This window comes from Meleagris gallopavo, chromosome 6 (assembly GCF_000146605.3).
Source record: "Meleagris gallopavo isolate NT-WF06-2002-E0010 breed Aviagen turkey brand Nicholas breeding stock chromosome 6, Turkey_5.1, whole genome shotgun sequence".
Lineage (NCBI taxonomy): Eukaryota > Metazoa > Chordata > Aves > Galliformes > Phasianidae > Meleagris > Meleagris gallopavo.
The window spans coordinates 20,788,239-20,806,058 of record NC_015016.2 but is presented as its reverse complement, the minus strand read 5'-3'; the positions used below and the strand labels follow the sequence as shown (position 1 = coordinate 20,806,058).

At 37.7% G+C, this 17,820-nt stretch overlaps 1 protein-coding gene and 1 long non-coding RNA gene across 2 annotated transcripts; one reads left to right on the top strand and one right to left on the bottom strand.

Annotated features, from left to right (window-relative positions):
• The first annotated feature begins 7,308 nt into the window (after positions 1-7,308).
• On the top strand, positions 7,309-16,817 carry LOC100539660 (sterile alpha motif domain-containing protein 9-like). The gene is made up of 3 exons (XM_010712564.3): positions 7,309-7,421; positions 7,620-7,719; positions 9,696-16,817. Exon 3 carries the CDS (start codon positions 9,697-9,699, stop codon positions 14,446-14,448), a length of 4,752 nt encoding a protein of 1,583 aa, XP_010710866.1. The 5' UTR covers positions 7,309-7,421; positions 7,620-7,719; position 9,696; the 3' UTR covers positions 14,449-16,817.
• Positions 13,906-17,814, bottom strand: LOC104911415. Its single transcript, XR_793899.2, has 3 exons — positions 17,613-17,814; positions 17,123-17,487; positions 13,906-13,990 (listed from the first exon to the last, which is right to left on the bottom strand). It is a non-coding gene; the product is annotated as an uncharacterized LOC104911415 (long non-coding RNA).
• Positions 17,815-17,820: the final 6 nt, after the last annotated feature.

Here is a 17,820-nt window from a genome sequence, read left to right as displayed (position 1 = left end):
AGGAAATAAAGCGACAACAACAACAAAAAAAAGCAATTGTGTATGGGAGTTATTCATTGGAGTAGATTTTTACAAGAGAAGGTCTCCATGAGAAGTAATAGATGCAATATGTCAGATTGCAAAAGACACTTGAAGTTTAAAATAAATTTCATTCTTTTAACTCTTTTAATGCAACAGTATCTTCTAATTTACCATCTTAGAAACTTATCTGTAAGGCAGTTATAGTACAAAAATGTATATATGTATATTTTTCAAAGTGATGTATTCTTATTAAATTTTATTTCCTTTGCACTTGAAGTGGTTCTCTATTTGCTGCCAAAAAGCCTGTTTTTCACTGACTAGAAGAGCAAGTAATATTCAGATAATTTCTGAAAGCTACAGAATGTATAGTCTAGTATAGGCTACATATACATTACAATTATACTTCTCCAGGGCAAACAAAATACATCTTACTCTGTTTATACAGACAATGTGCCACAAGTCCCTTTCCAAATCCAGCAATCCTCCTCCCAAGGATCTTTTTAGCAGTGCCTGAGTCCTACAGGAAAATTCCATATTATTTACATAGGGTTAGCTATTAGGGGGCTTCAGTTAGCGCCAACTGTGCAAAAGGGGAATTATGACATGAATTTGAATAGTCTTCACACATAAAAATGATAATAAAAAAAAGTACTGTAGTAACAGCTAATTTGGAAGCAAATCATTAGGATTAGTAATGAGAAGCATACAGTATGCTCACCCTTTAAGAGAAGCTGTAAGGGGTTATCTAAAGGATTCACATTTTGGAAAATAATCTGCATTTTTATAAGCACTTCCCTAATCCGTGTTTACCATACATTCATTTGTCCACTGATGAGCATGAAGAAGGGCTTTCTTTGCAGAAGTAGGGTGATGGGTCTGAGCTCAGAGGGGAAGAAGGAGAGTACAGGAGCAGCAACAACAGCCAAAGCTGCTCTAGCCTTTTGTACCTAATCATAAAGCGGTGTGTAGCACTTTGTCTTTTCTTACTCAGGTATTACATAGCTTCAAGATGATTTGTAAGAATATTATAGTATGTTACTTTGGGTTTTCACAACTACTAATACAAGAATGCTCAGATATGACACGTTGTTTTGGCTTTGAAGCATTAATCTTCTCTTACAGGGTAACAGGCTAATATTCCACGAGCCCATTTAGCAGGCTAAAGGTATCCTGGGCTGCTTATGAAGTGTGTTGCCAGCAGATCAAAGGAGGTGATACCTCCCTTCTAGCCAGCACTGTTGATTCACACCTGGAGTGCTGGGCCCAGTTCTGAGCTCCCCAGTACAAGTGGAATATGGACATCCTGGAGCCAATTCAGCAAAGGACACAAAGATTAAGAAGCATCTGATGAGGAGAGAAAGCTAGAGGGGATATTATCAATGCTCATAAGTATCCAGTTGGAGCATAGAGACAACAGAGTCGGGCACTTGTCTGTGGTGCTAGAGACAGGATGAGGTAGACAAACATGAACCAGCTGCCCAGGGAGGCTATGGAGATGTTTTAAATTCCATCGATACTTCTCCATCCCTGGAGATATTTGAAACTCAACTGAATACAGTCTCTAACAGGCTCTGAGCAGAGGTACCCTCCAGCCTCAACTGTACGGTGTCTCTGTGAGCGTGGGCAGGGAAATGGTGGGGAGCAAAGATATTTCTCACCAAAAATGACACAGTTATAACAAAATGACTTCATGTTAATAGTCTGCATACTTTCATTAACCACTCCCTTGACAAAAACAGAGGACTCATTTGTTCAGCTACACTAATACGAAGACAAAATACAAGCACAGTACTGTGTATGTGTTTACAATTCCTTAACCAAGGCAAGGTAAGTAGTTATCACTTGAACCATGAATAGGAAGAGGCTATTGCTTTGTAATAGTAGGTTAAAAGGCACTTTTAAAAATTTATTTTCTGTAGCTTTTCTTTCTTGCCTTACTGCAATGAAAAGCTATCATAGTTCCTCTGGCCTTTCTTCAGTATAATTCTTTTGGAAGTCTGTCACCACACTGCTATAGATTCATCTGCATCATACAGCTTTCTGGGAGCTAAATGGCAATGGCTCCCCACAGGAGATGGCAGGAAGTCCTGGGTGACTGCCTGGGACAGAGAGCAGGAGAAAGGAAAGGGAGATAATACCAGAAAACACTAACTTGTTCTCACAGATGTGGAAATTGGACATGTCCCAGGTGACTTCTGCATTTGAGGTAATACAGTGTATAACTGGGCACTCATTCTTCTGCCTCCTACAAGAGGTTTCCTAACTTATAACAGCTACTTCCTATGTAAGTAAATGGCTGTGATGATAATATTTTTGCAGCAAGCCAAACTTTTTTTTTTTATAATGCCACTTTATTAGAATATCATTGAATTCTCTATTTAAAAATGAAAAAAAGTGCAGAATGCTGTTCATACACAATGATTAAAAACATCCAAGTGCAGGTCGCAATTTTTATTGTAGGCTGAAAATTTTAAGTCCATGACAGGCTATGCAAAAATGTTTCTTCAACAGGTCGTTCTCAGTAAGTTTGCTATGGGTATGTTCCTGCAGAGTAGAAGCCCTCCTCCCTCACTTCCTTTCTGTGGGGCTGCAAAGCTTTTCCAGAGAGAAAAGAACCACAGCAAATGTTTCTGAGCACTTTGCCAACTGATACAAAAGGATCACATCATAAAGAACACAACTGATGCACCCTTGGGATGGAAAGGGGAATTTTTCCTGTGCTTGTTATAAGACAATTAGGAAGAAGACCAAAATAATAATAATTAAAAAAAGATCATTCTTATCATTCTTTCATTAGAATCTGTGGTATATAAACAAGAGAAGGAGCCTAGAAGACAAACAAAAGATTAAATATCTAAGGATCCCGTGCAAGACAAAGTTAACATCAGGGTTCAGTTACACATGCAATGCAAACACCAGTGTGTTGATGGAAATCCTGCTCCACCTAAAAAGATAACACACATACATCTCTCCAGGCTATGCTCTGCATTCCAGGGCAAGGGACAAAGCTGTTGTCACAGTGGGTCTAAAAATTCATACAGATCTTAATGCAGAGATATTAGGACAGGCCTTCTGAATTAGCACACTTCATGCAACAGCACACACTGACCAAAAATAAAATCATGTTTAGAAATGTATTTTGTAATGTTAACAGATCTTCATTTCAATATATGCAGTTCTAAAAATTACCTTGTGTATTGCTTTTTTTCTTCTTCATAAGAAATGAATAAAGTTGTTTTGCTAAGGCAACACAAAAGCTCACCTGAGAAAACAACAGAATGGTGTTGGGAGTCATCTGTGTAACTTCCTTACAACTCCACTTTCCTCTTTGACTTCACCTTGCTGACTTTTGATATTTTTCAAGCCATATTCAATTCTAAATCTGTCTTTGAAGCACTTTCCAAGTCCATTAAGCCTGTTATGCTTGGTCCCATCCATGTTTTAATATAGAAATACCCAATATTACAAGTATGTTCACTTACTGTAGGTCACTATTCTAAACATCAAGCCAGGACAGTTAAAAAGCTAGATTCCATTCAACATTCCTTTCAGGTGTGCCTGAAATATACAGCCAAATGAAGTAAGGCTTTGAGAAACAATATAAATGAGACTTCTAAATCATTTGGTTTAGAAAATTTGATCAGACAGGGAAGACTAAGAATTTTTTCATCTTGGTGGGAAGATACCAATAAAAGTAAATCTTTTAGTATGTAGGAAGTGTTCAACAGAAATAAAAAGACTGTGAGGAAGAAAAGAGGAGGAAAAGGAGGGACCTACTCAGAAAACTCAAGTTAGATAACAATAAATAGGACCTTGGAAAATGACAATACAAAAAGAGTGGAGGAAGATGCCTAGTTCTGATAGATTGAATAGCTTGGATCCTAGCTCTCAGAGTTTGGTAGGTTTGTTCTCAACACACCTGGTAGCTTGGCTTCCTCCAGCCCTCTGATCCCCAGGCACACAAGGTAGGCCCTGCTGTTCAGTGCTGGCCACATACCTCAGGGCAGCCTGAGAACATATGCTAGGATCCAGCCCTCAAGGGTCCTTGCTGCCTGTCTGTACTGCTACCAGCACTGAAGCTGGCTAATTAGGGCACGTTTGCACAAGCTGAAGGCATAGCAGTGTGTATCTGCACAAATATACTACGGAGCTCAATCACACAGATCATCACCGCTCTCCATCTGCCTGCCAGCATAGGTAGAGCATGCAGCTAAGTAAGCATGGGGTGAGTGGCACTCCAAACATCAGTTCTGCTGGCTGATAAACCAAGAACTATGAGGAAATGGTTGATATGAGGCATGTTGAACCCTCAGCCCATGGGCCATAAGCAACCCATCCTGCAGTCGTCCCCTGCCCTCATGGCAGCCCTGGGAACACACCCATCTCACAGCAACAACCAAACCACCTACTGTCTCAGCTGAAACCAAGACATGGGGAAGGTGTAGGGCAGTGCTAACTTCACCTCCTGCACCTGCCCCATGTGTGTGTTATGTGTAACACACACTTTTGCTCCTTGGTGAATAAAACACAGTGATTACCATAATAATATTTCAACTCACCTACTGGCTTTCCACAAGAAAACAGAACCCTGAAAAAGAAAAACTGTGGGTGAAAGAAGAGTGTTCAAAAAAATGGTCAGAGGACTTTGTCAAGACCAATAACATGACACTATGCTTAAACTACAAGGAAATCATGTCAGCTTTCAAAGATTACAATTTGAAAAGATACTATAAACTGAAACATGCTGCCAAATGTGATGTGTATCAAGGAATGTTTAGTAAGGACAATATGTAGTAGAACTGAAAAACAGTGTCGTCTTAACAATTTTTTTTAAAAGAAGTTAAAACTTAAATGCACTCTGTTATAAAAGTTAGTTGTTATTACAACCAAATCTCTCGATTTGAACAAAGCAGTAAAAAGTACATTAAAGCAATTTTGTTTAACCTTTGTCAATGTGTGGTATAACTACATGAGGCACCTCAGCAACAGTTGGTAAAAAGAGAGACATAAAATGAATGGAAGACAAGGTAACTGCCGCCAGCAGCTCATGTTTGGTGAACTATCACCAAAAGTTTTTGGTGAAAGCTTCAAAAATGGATAATGTGTGCATATTATCAAAGCTGTGAATTTCATAAAGCCCAGGCAATTTATTCATTGCTGATTCCAGGAGTTCCTTAAAAGTAGGGATTAATGGGGGCACCATGTACTTTTCTGAAGTGAGGTGGATAAGTCACAGTGAAATGCTAAAAAGATTTATAATTTTCAAAATGAAGCTAAGGCATTTATGGAATCAAAAGGAAAATCTGTGCTAGAGCAGAAAGATTAAAAATGGCTCACAGATATTTGGTGAATTTAAATGAGATAAACATGTATCTGCAAGGTGGAAATCAACTTATCTGTATTATCTTTCAAACTATATCAGCACTCAAAATGATACAAATTATGGCAAGTTCAAGTTATGGCAAACAATTTCATGCATATTGATTACTTGCTGAACATAATCCCATGAAAAGCAAAAAATACGCAGCTTAGTCTTCTGTCTTGATAAAGGAATTTGAAAATAAGTTTCAAGATCACAAAAAAAATCTTTTTTGGTTATATTTGCATTTCCATTTTCAATTGACATAAATACATTACCTGCAAATTTTCAAATGCAAAGTATAGAGTTGTAGACGTTCACCTAAAAAATTTAATCATATCTCTTTACTAGACTTCTATAAGCCCTCTCTTACTAGAGAGAAATAACTATCTCATGATTATGCATGATTCATGTCATCACTTCTTGGCATTACATACATTTGTGAACAACTTATCAAGGATGAAGTACAGGAAGAGCAAAATTTCATCAAAAATCTCCAATGAACACTTTGAGAAGTCATAAAAAATTCAACCACTTCCATCAAGCCAGACTGATATACTGGTTTCACAAAAACAAGGTTAAATGTCCTACTAGATTTATGTTTTATTTGCTCTCTTAAATTTGCTTCCCCTGAACCCATTCTTTGCTAGAAGGGGCACTGTTTTAATCAATGAATATACAGATGGGGGGTGGGTGTGTGTGTGGGTGTGGGTGTGTCCCCGTCCGTCCGTCCAGGAACTTGACTAATATAATTTATATAGGAGAAATGAAAGTCACTCACCCTGTCCTGGGCTCATGAGATGAACTCCTGATGGAGCAGATCTCTAGAGAGATCCTTCCCTACTGGCAGTCAGCTCTTAAATGGGTCTAGGAGAGGTGGAGCCAGGCTCCGCCCCTTCCTGCAGCACAGGTGAATTGCCTTCACCTGTGCTCCCATGGCTGACTCATTGCTCGCCTCAGGTGATCAATCAAAGGTTCAGGCTGTGATTCAGCAGCCCCATACAGGCACTGAAGGAGATCCATAAGCACCACGTGCCCAACTCGGGTAACCACAGCAGAAAGTGCAGGTGTCCAGATTCACTTCTGCATGCTAAAAACCCCAGGACACTTCAAGACCATAATAAGAATATCAATTACAGATAATTAATGCAATAATTTGACAGGCTGAGGGAGATGGGCTTGTTCAGCCTGGAGAAAAGAAGGCTGCAGGGTGACCTCATTGCAGCCTTCCAGTACCTAAAGGGAGCCTACAAACATGAAGAGAATCAACTCTTTGAAAGGGTTGATAACTGCAGGACAAGGGGAAATGGTTTTAAGTTGAGGGAGAGAAGATTTAGGTTGGATGTCAGGAGAAAATTCTTCACAGAGAGAGGTACTGGAACAGGCTGCCCAGAGAGGTTGTGGATGCTCCATCCCTAGAGGTGTTCAAAGCCAGATTGGATGGGGCCCTCAGCAGTCTGGTCTAGTATTAAATGGGGAGGTTATTGGCCCTGCATGTGGCAAGGGGGTTGGAGATTCATGATCCTTGAGGTCCCTTCAAACCCTGGCCATTCTGTGATTCTATGATGCCATGACTGATTCTTCAGAAGTGCCTGTAATGTAGAATGTTCACATTTCCAAAGATCATTTTGTATATTATTTCCCTCCTTTTCTCCTCATCCCAGTTTTCTACTTGTTTAAGAATGTCAATATATTCATTAGCTTTTTATAATCAATAAATTACTCCATGTTTTGCAATTTCACAGGTTTCTGGATAATAGCTCAAGGTAGTACAGTATAAGTGTTTTAATAAAGGCATCCTAGATTAGAATTCTTTATTTCTAAAAGGAACTACAGTGGTTTCCCAAAACAGAAGAAACAGAGAAGCAATCTCCTGCTTTGTAAAAGAGAAAGCAAAAAGGGGAGGAGATAAGTTGAACCTCCCAGACACCCTGCACCTATTTCCTTCTGCTTCTTTGCAACACCCAGCTTCTAACTTGCCCAGTCTGCAGCATCTCAGACATACCCATGAAAGGGTAAACTAGAAGCGTGTAAGGAAAAGGTAAGGAATAATAAAATATTCTGTAAAATATTCTGTATTCACTGATATCCCTCTTCTCCAGAGATGTGTTTTTGCCACTGAATCAACTGATCTATGCTCTTTCTTTCCTTCCTACTATTTCTGACCTCAGACTTCTGTCAGAAGTTTATGAACTGATTTTAAAGTTTTTGTTTGTTTTGTTTTTGTTCTTTAATTTAGAAGAGTAATTCAGACAAATTGTAGATGTTGTCATTTCCTGCTTGAGCAAAATACACTTACTGGACAACTATAGAAAGAAAACTGCAGAAGAGAAGTTACAGTAAGTACATGCATATTGGAATATCTTATGAAGAACTGATGGCTTAGTCTGATACCATTTCATGTTTCTGAGGTATTTGTTTTATTCATTAAGTGATCTATAATCTACTAAAATAAACTCTTCCAGATCTTCTGTTAAATTTTTGCACATGAAAGCTAGCTGTTAGGAAATTATGCTGAATTAATCCCAGGGAAAATGTCCTCAAAGAAAGTATTCTGCAGCAATAATATGGTTGAGTGACACTGTGCTGGAAAAGGGTGTCTTTAAAATATTTTAGTGAGTCAAAATCATTAACTAGCCAGTATCATGAAATCTAGAAACACTGCATCAAAACTGGGAAATGAAGGTATCCCGTTCTAGAGTTTTCTTTCATTAGGGGTTATTCCAAACTCTAAAACATAGAGTGACTGTTTAAAAGGACATAAACCTATTTGTTTCAATGTTAGGCGTGCACTGTGCCTCCATTACCAAGTTTAAGTTTGGAGGAATTCAAAATCATACTTTTGTAATTGTAAAGGAGCAATGGCTGGACACAACAACACTGCTGGGCTGAATACAGACTCCAAGTCGGAGAAGTACTTTGGTTTCAGTTTCATTTCTCAGCTTTCAGACACTTTGGGTGGAGTTCCTACTGTATATGATAGCAAGTTTCATTTTGACACAGAAACTGAGTTCATCTTCATCTGCACTCCTAAATTTGATGTCATTTTGAAGAACTAGAAACTAGTTTTCCTTATTCTCCTGAGAGCAAAGGGGAGAGTCCCTTAAGAGCAAAGACAACTGCAGGTTTCCCCAGCCGGCTCCCCGCTTTTCCTTCTGCCCTGACAGTTCATTAGTTAAATCAGGAGACCAAAGCTATGAAAAGAACAATATTCCAGCACAAGCTGTAATAAACCTTAATATAAAACTTCTTATTTAAGTATACAATTTAGGAAATCATATAATAGATTGAAGAACAAATTTTGCTAGGATGGTAGAACATAAAATTTCTTCACTAGAAAAGTATCTAATAAGTTATTTTGTCTTAAGAACAATCCACTACCAACAAGAAAAGTACATGGAGTGGAATATTACCACTAGTGCAATGACTGTAACTGACTGTAATTCCATAAAAAGTAAATATTTCAGAAAAAAAAAATTTATAATTGAAAGTATAAAGTAAAATTGTTCACTTTTCAGTAAAAACCTTCCCTTCCCTTCCCTTCCCTTCCCTTCCCTTCCCTTCCCTTCCCTTCCCTTCCCTTCCCTTCCCTTCCCTTCCCTTCCACAAAGTTTATGCAAAAAGTCCACTTTTACTAAGACAAGAGAATTGTAAGATGCTCTCCTACTTGTCACCCGTCTCTACAAATGCTGCTTACCTCCTTGATTTTGTTTGAGAAACCTTATTTGAATGCATAACATACTGAAAAGGTAATATGGAAAAGATCTTCTTTTCACTTGCAATAGCAAGAGTTGAATAATTACAGCAGTTTATTTCTACTTTACTGTCTCTTTGCAGTGTTATTTAGACAAATCGAATACCTAACCACATCTAAGGATGAAAAAAGGAAAAAAGGTTGAGTCTTTGTGTGCATTTGATTTTACTTCTCCAGCAAATTGCAAGTTTTTTGATAGCCAGTTGTGAGTGTGTTTTATATCGGATGAACTAAATGACTGCAAATTGGTGTCCGATGATGACAAATAGACATCAGTCAGGATTTTTTATGTAGTGTCAGCTATGGAAGTAGTTTGAAAAGAGGATTCAAATAAAATTGTTCTATAAGAAAAAGTCGTATGTCTCTTAGAAGCAATTAATGCCCTGTATGTGAGCTGACTTCACATTCCCCTGATGTTCTCTAATTGAACTGTTATATTCCATGTGACATATTACACAAATGAAGAAACTAATGGTGGACAGCAGCAAGAAAATGTGAATTGTTCAGTAAATAGGCTATTATAAATCAGTATTAGTAACACTGTGATTTTTTTCCTTAAAGAATGGAAAATGCAAACACTGAGAAAAAAGAGAAGTTACCTTTATATCAACATATTGAAAAGTGGACAAAAGAAGAAGTCAAACAACTCTTAATTGAAGATGTTAATATTGACCAGAAATATGCAGAAATCTTGTATAGCCAAGATGTAACTGGTTCTACTTTGAAACTGTTGACTAAAGCAGATCTTGTGGATATGAGCATACCTCATGGGCCTGCTGTTCAAATCATTCATTTCCTGAAAAAGCATGGCATTCTCACTGAAAGTTCAGACCAGGCTATGGGACAAGAAGGCAATGAACAGTGTGTTGATGGAAAAGAGGATGGTAAAATTGCAAAGAAAGAGTGCAAGCAATACGGGTCATTGAACTCCAGTATACTGCAGGATTCTGAAATGGAGCCTATAGAGAACAAAAGAGATGTAAAGACAGCTGATGAGAATGTAGCAGAGCAGTCACAGTCACGCAGTCAGCACCCAACCAGAAACATGTGTATGCCACATCCTTTTGATAATTTCAGTGATGGTACTCGATATACGCAGCATAATATTCTTAACGTTCCTGAAACAGGGCCGCTCAATCTCATTGATCCAGCACATGAATTCAAATTACTTACTAACACAGAGAATGCCCTAGAAGAGGATATTAAGATGAAATTCAGCAATGAAGTCTTTAGGTTTGCTTCAGCCTGCATGAACTCTCGCACAAATGGCACTATTCATTTTGGAGTGCGTGACAATCCACATGGGGAAATTGAAGGAATAAAAGTTACCAAGAAAGAAGTCTACATTGACCATTTTAATAAATACATTGAAAAGTACTTTGTTGGGGAATACATCAGAACTGCAAAAGCTTGCATTAGAGAGCCTAGATTTGTGGAAGTGTTATTATCAAATGGAACTCCATCAGATATGTTTGTCATTGAAATAGATGTAGTTCCCCAAAACTCCATATGTGGTACAAAATACTTCTTTACTAACATATATGATTTTAAAAGCAAGGGTTGGAGAAAAGCTGTCTTCATCCGAGATGGAGCTAGTTCCAGAAATATTGAAGGTACAAAAGAATTTAAAACATTTACATGTACTTTGACATCATTAGCAGACTCTCGTAAAAGAGCAGAAGAAGAATATAACTTAAAGCAAAAGAAGACAACACTTGAAGGACTAAAGCTAGTTAGTCTGCTCACTGGCAAGGGAGACATGCTAGATGATTCTTATTATGACTACTACATTTTGGTAACAAACAAATGCCTTCCAAGTCAAACGTCACACTTAGACTTTTTACAGGAAATGAAATGGTTGGCTGTCCTTGACTTTGATTTTGAATCAGAAATGAATGGTGTATTTAAGACTTATCAAAAAAATTTAAATGCCAAAATTCACTTCCCATATCATTATGAAAACAAGGTGGGTTCAGTTGCTGAACAAGCTGAAAAGCTGAAACTGCATCAGGAGACCAACTGGATTTTCTGCAATGGTGGATCAGACTTAAAAGGCAATAAAGAGCTACCATTAGATCCCACTCTGTGGCAACGAGATAGGGCTGCTGAAGTCAGAAAAATGATTTCATTTCTTTCACACAAGGATGTAAAGCAGAGTGGAAAATTTTTAGTAGTGTTTCTTTTGCTTTCCCGAGTGGAAAATCCATTGGATCCCTTTACTGAGACATTTGTTACATTTTACCAAGAATTAAAGGGACTAGAAGACATGGTCTGCATTTGCATTGGTACAGCTACATACCAGCGGTGGAAAGATCTTCTTCATGCTAGAGGTATTAAAGAGGAAGAACTTTCAAACAAATGTGTTTCTAATTTAACCCTGGAGATGGTAAATGGTACTATCACAAGAGCAAAATCAATGACAAAGTCTTCCAAAAGACTTTTGCCATCTGTTGGTGGTTCTACCACTGTCCTAAAGAAGGAAGAAGATTTTGTAGAAGCATTGGAAATCCTATGTGAAAATGAATGCAAGGACACAGAGATAGAGAAGGATGAAGAACAATTTAAAAAATTCATGAAAGAGAAGGAAAAAGATTTTTATCGAGGTGGTAAAGTGTCATGGTGGAATTTTTATTTTTCTTCTGAAAATTATACATCAGTTTTTATCAAAAGGGATCGTTACGAAAACCTTGAAAATCTAATTTTGTCTTTGTCAAACTGTGCTAATCAGTCACCTGTAGAAACTGTCAACCTTTACCACCATCCTGGCTGTGGTGGGACAACATTAGCTATGCATATCCTCTGGAACCTCCGAAAGAAATTCAGATGTGCCGTTCTGAAAAACAAAACAGGTAACTTTGGAACACAGCTGACAACTTTAGTCACCTATGGAGCAAATAACAACAGTGGCTATTTACCAGTGTTACTTCTTGTGGATGATTTTGAAGATCAAGAAAACATCTATCTTCTGCAAAAAGAAATTGAAGAAGCTATAACAGAAAAATGCATTCCGTATGTAAATCCTTTAGTGATCATTCTAAACTGTATGAGATCTCAGAATCCTGATGAAAGTTCCACAATCAACCCCTTAAATAGCATTTCTTTGAAACAGCTTCTTTCTGAAAAAGAGCAGAGAGCCTTTGACCAGAAACTAAAGGATATTGAAAAGATGCATAAAAATCCTGACAATTTCTATTCATTTATGATTATGAAGGAAAACTTTGATCCAAAGTACATAGAAAAAGTGGTAAAAAAAACCTTGCATAACTTGAATATAGCCTCTAAACCAGCACAACTTGTTTACTATCTAACATTGTTAAACTCTTATGTAGAAACATCTACACTTCCAATATCACTGTGTGAAGAATTCTTGGGAATTAATTCTCGAGAGACTGGCAACAAAGACAGACTGATAGAAAAAATGGGAATTTGTTCTAATATTCTAATGTATGTTCAGATACAGGAACACACAAGATACCGAGGTCTACGTATTGTTCACAAATTGATAGCATGTGCCTGCCTAACAGAATTTAAGATAACCTATGACTTGTCTAAAAGTGAAATTATATTGCAGTTATTGAATGAGGATTTATTTTATTTATTTTATGAGACTTCATTAAAGAAAAACAAACTTATCTGTGACATACAAACCTTGTTGATTACTAGACAGCGCAAAGAACATGGTGATGAGTTAGATACGTTGTTTTCCCCTTTAATTGAAGCCATTCAAAGAGAAGAGAAGTCTGTTAATGTGGAAAGTGTGTTAAGACAAGCTTCCACTAGATTTAAGAAAAATGCTCTCATTTGCCAAGTCTTAGCAAGATACTATTGCATCAAAGTAAAAAATTTTGACTTAGCTTTACTCTGGGCCAAAGAAGCCAAGCAGCGAGCACCACACAATTCATACATATCAGATACACTAGGTCGAGTCTTTAAAAGTCAGCTAAGAAACTGGGTAGACCACAAAGTAAAGAGTGAAAGTTTAACAGCTGAAAAACTGGAACATTTGCTAGATCTTGCTCACAACGCTTCACAGGCTTTCAGACTATCTCAGCAGCAAGCTGAAAATGAAGACAATGAACGTGCGCAGAGTCAAAAGCTTAAAAGAAAGTTTCAAAGTTACAATACTTCTGGTTATCTGGGAGAGATAGAAACTGGTCTTTATATTATTGATGTCCTTATGCTTGTTCCTTTTATCAGCAAGGAAGTCTTGCAGTGTAGAGAAAACATGATAAAGCATCTATCAGAAATTAGTGGTTTAAACATAGAGAGTGAAATGTTTGCAGTACTTAAACGTTATTCCAGCTTTATAAATAATTTGCAATCACATTTGAAAAGGGCATTTGATTTTTTTGAAGGCTACTTTGTGTATTTCAAAACACAGATTAATGAAAAAGAAATTACTGAAGCAAACATATACAGAAAGGTTCAAGAATGCTTTACCAAATACACAAAAATATTTTGTGATTGGAACATTGATCAACTGAGAAGTCAACAGTTCTTAAGGAGGCCCTTGACTCAGAAAATAGAAGCAGTCAGAAAGATGGTGGAGGCTTCCAAAATAGACTCGTTTTCTGGACTTTTGGCATACCTTCACAAAAATGACAGCAATGATGACAGAGAAATAGAAGACATAGTATATGCATATGCATTTTTGTGTGATGAGAATTCACAATCAACACTAAAAGAAAAACAGAATTTTATTTTGGCAAATGTTGTTCTGAACTGCATTAATCCTAAGTCCACTGAGTTACATCATTTTAAAGAGCTGAGAATTCGACTTCTAAGTATTCTGGACAGAGTGGAACCAAATTCATACTGTGTAGAGCCTTTCTTTCTTGCCTCCTTGTTGTTCTGGCCTGAAAATAGAAAACAAGTAAATGAAGATTCCAGGAAGATGGAATACTATCTTATGCGCCTAAGTGAATCTTTCAAAAAGCTCTATGGAACTGTGCATCATTCCAAGCAACCTCTGGCTCATTTCTATCTTGCAAAAGGCAGTGGTCTGAACAGATTTGTTCACAAAAGAAAGATAGACCAGCTTTTTAGCTCACTTCCAGAACAAAAACTGAATTCCCTCTGGCAGAAAGGAAATATCTGGAAGGAAAAGGCAGTTCACGATCTTTTGCTTCCTTTAGATGGGAGAGCTGAGGGTACAGTTATCTATGTAAACTATGGCAGCGATGAAACCTTTAGGATACCAGTACAGCCCGCTCTTTCATGCCTACTGAAAAATGGCCCAAATATACAAAGAGTGTCTTTTTACCTTGGTTTTTCTATTGCTGGTCTCCTGGCATACAACATACAAAGTCTATAATTAAAACAACAAGAGCGACATTTTCATATATATATATATTTGTTTATAACAAATTACAAAATATAATATTTAGAAAACAAAAACAATATTTAGAAAATGTGATGGAATTTAAATGCCATGACTCTTTGTAACCCTGCTTTGTTAGCTTTTTTGCCATTACTTCTAGGGGAGGATGCTTCACCACTATCCTCATACTTTTGTATAATGTAAGAAGAAGGAATATATATTATAAATCACACATCATGTAACATTTCCTTATGCTCCTTTGTACCTGGTGAAATCTCAGCATAAGAGGAATATAAATAGCTATTTTAGTTTCAAAGCACTGTGGGTACTTTTTTTTTGCTTTTCTCATTATGCACTTTTGAATAATGTCATGCATTTGTTTACAAGCCTTTACTAATAACCAAAATGTGCACCTTGTGAGATGAAAGAAGCACTTTTACTTCCCCAGGGCATTACAAAATCTATGATTGTTCAAGATGCAGCTATTTCTTGCTCCATAGTAAAAACAAGCCTGTTTGAAGCCAATTTAAATTTATTTTATTCTTTTGTGGTGGATCTGCTACTGCTTTTTAAAAAACAAAAAGATACATTTTGGACTTTCTTTTCATTATAAATTTCATGAGTTCCTTCGAGTTCACTTATTGCAAAAAATATGTCATTTAAATACTTTAAATTATCATTGACTGCATTGGCTTTCTCGTGTATAAACCTACCTGCTTGGTTTGGAGACAATCAATGTTCCAAAAACAATAAAGTATACTGATGTGAAACACCAGAAACATGAAGTTCTGCTACTCAGCAGGGAGGAGGCAGTGTGCAAAATGTAGCATTTTTCACTATATGCAGTTCATGACAACTGGAGGAGTTCGATGCAATTAACTTCTTGAGAAAGGTCTGCAGGATAGATCTTTTATCAGCTGCAAGTCCTCTTTGCTCCTTGTGTCAGGCAAGGAGACAAGCAAAAATAAATGACTTCTCAGAAGAAGGCTAGTAAAAATTACTGACAAAAAGAAAAAGAATAAAGCAGCATCCCATCCTGCTGTACTGCAACTCTTTCAGTTGCGAATGTGGAAAAGTAGGTATACTATATAACGCAGACTGCTCCCTAGTCAAAATATATTTCTTTTGGCAACTTCCTATTGCAGTAACCATTTACCTCTGACTGTACACTCTGTTTTATCGTGTATGCATTTTATTTCTAATGGTATACTTTTATTTCAGGTAGGATGCTATAGGATTAAGTTGAATAGTAATTCATAATTTGTTCTAATTAGTTCTTAGGAGGTCACTGTACAATTTAACATTGTCTATTACTCTTCCAAATAAAGATTTACAGCAAATAATTTGCCTTGTCTTCTTCAGAGCAACTGGAGACTTCAGTCTTCACCTCAGTCATGTTTCATAAGAATTGCAAGTTTAAGTAATGTTTGAAAAGAGCAGTAGCTGAGGGGCAGGTTAAATGGAAGAGACATAGAAGAGGTGACACTTGAAAGGGAAAATAACTGGAGACATGGCTGGATATGCAGTGCTGGAAATGAGCGATTCAGGCTGAGGCTGGGACACCTCTGAGGTGCTGAAGCTTAACTCAGATCGACGTATAGGAAACAAATCAGGAAGAAGGAGCAGTGGAAAAGATGACAAAAATGGTAAGAAAGGCAAGTAGCAAAAAGAAAACATTACATGCAGATACCAACTTTCTTTGCTGCCATTCACATTACTAGAAGCACTGGGAAGGACTGAGTATGACACATGGTGAAGACAAAGCTGGATGCATAAAGAGGTGCTGGACTAAAGAAAGGGGAAAAAATGCATTTCCCAATGACGATCTTTAAGCTCCCTTCCAACACAAACAGTTCTATGATTCTAAGTGTTTGCTTAGTTGTCTTTTTGGTTTGTCAACAGTCCAATCAGAAATTAAAAGTTATTTTTAAATTGGCAATAAATTAAGTTAAACTGCCTAGTTTGAGACTGTTTTGCCTGTAATGTGCCCATTTACTAATAACCCTTGTCTTCTGGCATAGTGGATTACGTGCTAGGCATACTACATGCCTATGTGAGTGTACAACGGTAGATTTTATTATTTTTATACAGCAGTCTGTTTGTTATAAAATCATATTTTTATCAATAGTAGCTCATTAATAAATACAGGTATTTGATAACATCCTTAACCATGCAGTGTGGAACTGTATTTGATGATATATATCATATGCAAATCAACAGAATTGCTCTTTACAAGTATTTCCTATTTTCCATTACTTCGTAAGATTGTTTATAACTTTGTTAATCACTGCATTTGAAAACTAAACTCTCCCATACCAAATATCTGCCTCAGATTTCCTTTGTATTAATTAAAGTCTAAGAGCTCAGTAGCTTCCAAGATTTGGGTTAAGAAAAAATACGCTATAGTGCCCATGCTAAATAACTCTTTCAGCTTTTTCCGGCATGCTCTGGATTCTTTGGAGGAGTTTAAGATATTTTTTACTCTGGTAGGAGAGAAAAGATGGAGGTGAAGGGAAATACAACTGCATGAATTTGGTTGCAAATCCTGAAAAGATTGTCATTTATATATGGATTTTTATATCAATGATTATGCAGATGGCAGTCCCAGAAGCTGCAGGTCCGAACTATCACAGGCCAAGTCTAAGTTCTCAGTGCTGAGACTACAAACCTGGAGGAAAGAGCCCAACTCAGCATGGCTGTACAGAAGCCGAGGCCAGGCGTGTAAGGGGAGGGAGGGAGGCCTCCAAGACGCTGTTTGACTTTCACAAGCCATGGCAATGCTACCTCAGCAGCTCTCTCCATTGTGTGGTCCAGTTGTCGGAGGAGCCACGGCCCTACTGCACCCAAGCTGCCTTGGTGGACTGTGCATTTCTGGAGGAGCCCATCCTCACTCCTGCCATGGCTGGGACCGCAGGAGAGGAAGTACAGATGATTCTGTCCTCTCATTTCGGCCAGCTCCTGCTTATGCCATAGTCCCATCACTAAACAATCCAAGGTTTTATTTCAACACAAGCGTGTTTGGCACAAGGCCTCCTACAGGAGAAAAATAAAATAAAAATGTGTGAGACCTAAAAGCTTAAGGTTGTAATAAACTAAAATATTTGTGGGACAAGAAAATAAGGGATAACAAACCCATTATAAATGAGTGTTGGACTTACCTACAGCATTACTGAGCAGGAAGGCCTGAGTTAGAGGGCTGAGTGGGCTCCTGCCAGCAATCGCAGCACATGCAATCACTACTGGTCCTCGAGGAGAGACGGACTGGGGGCTTTGGGTGTGTGCGATGACTCGTTTACAAAAACAAAACAAATTTGAGAACAGGACACGAAATGGCAGGCTCGGGACTGCCGGCGGGCAGCAGGCGGT

Coding starts and splice junctions, on each gene's coding strand:
- LOC100539660 (XM_010712564.3), top strand. CDS start 9,697: ATGGAAAATGCAAACACTGAGAAAAAAGAGAAGTTACCTTTATATCAA.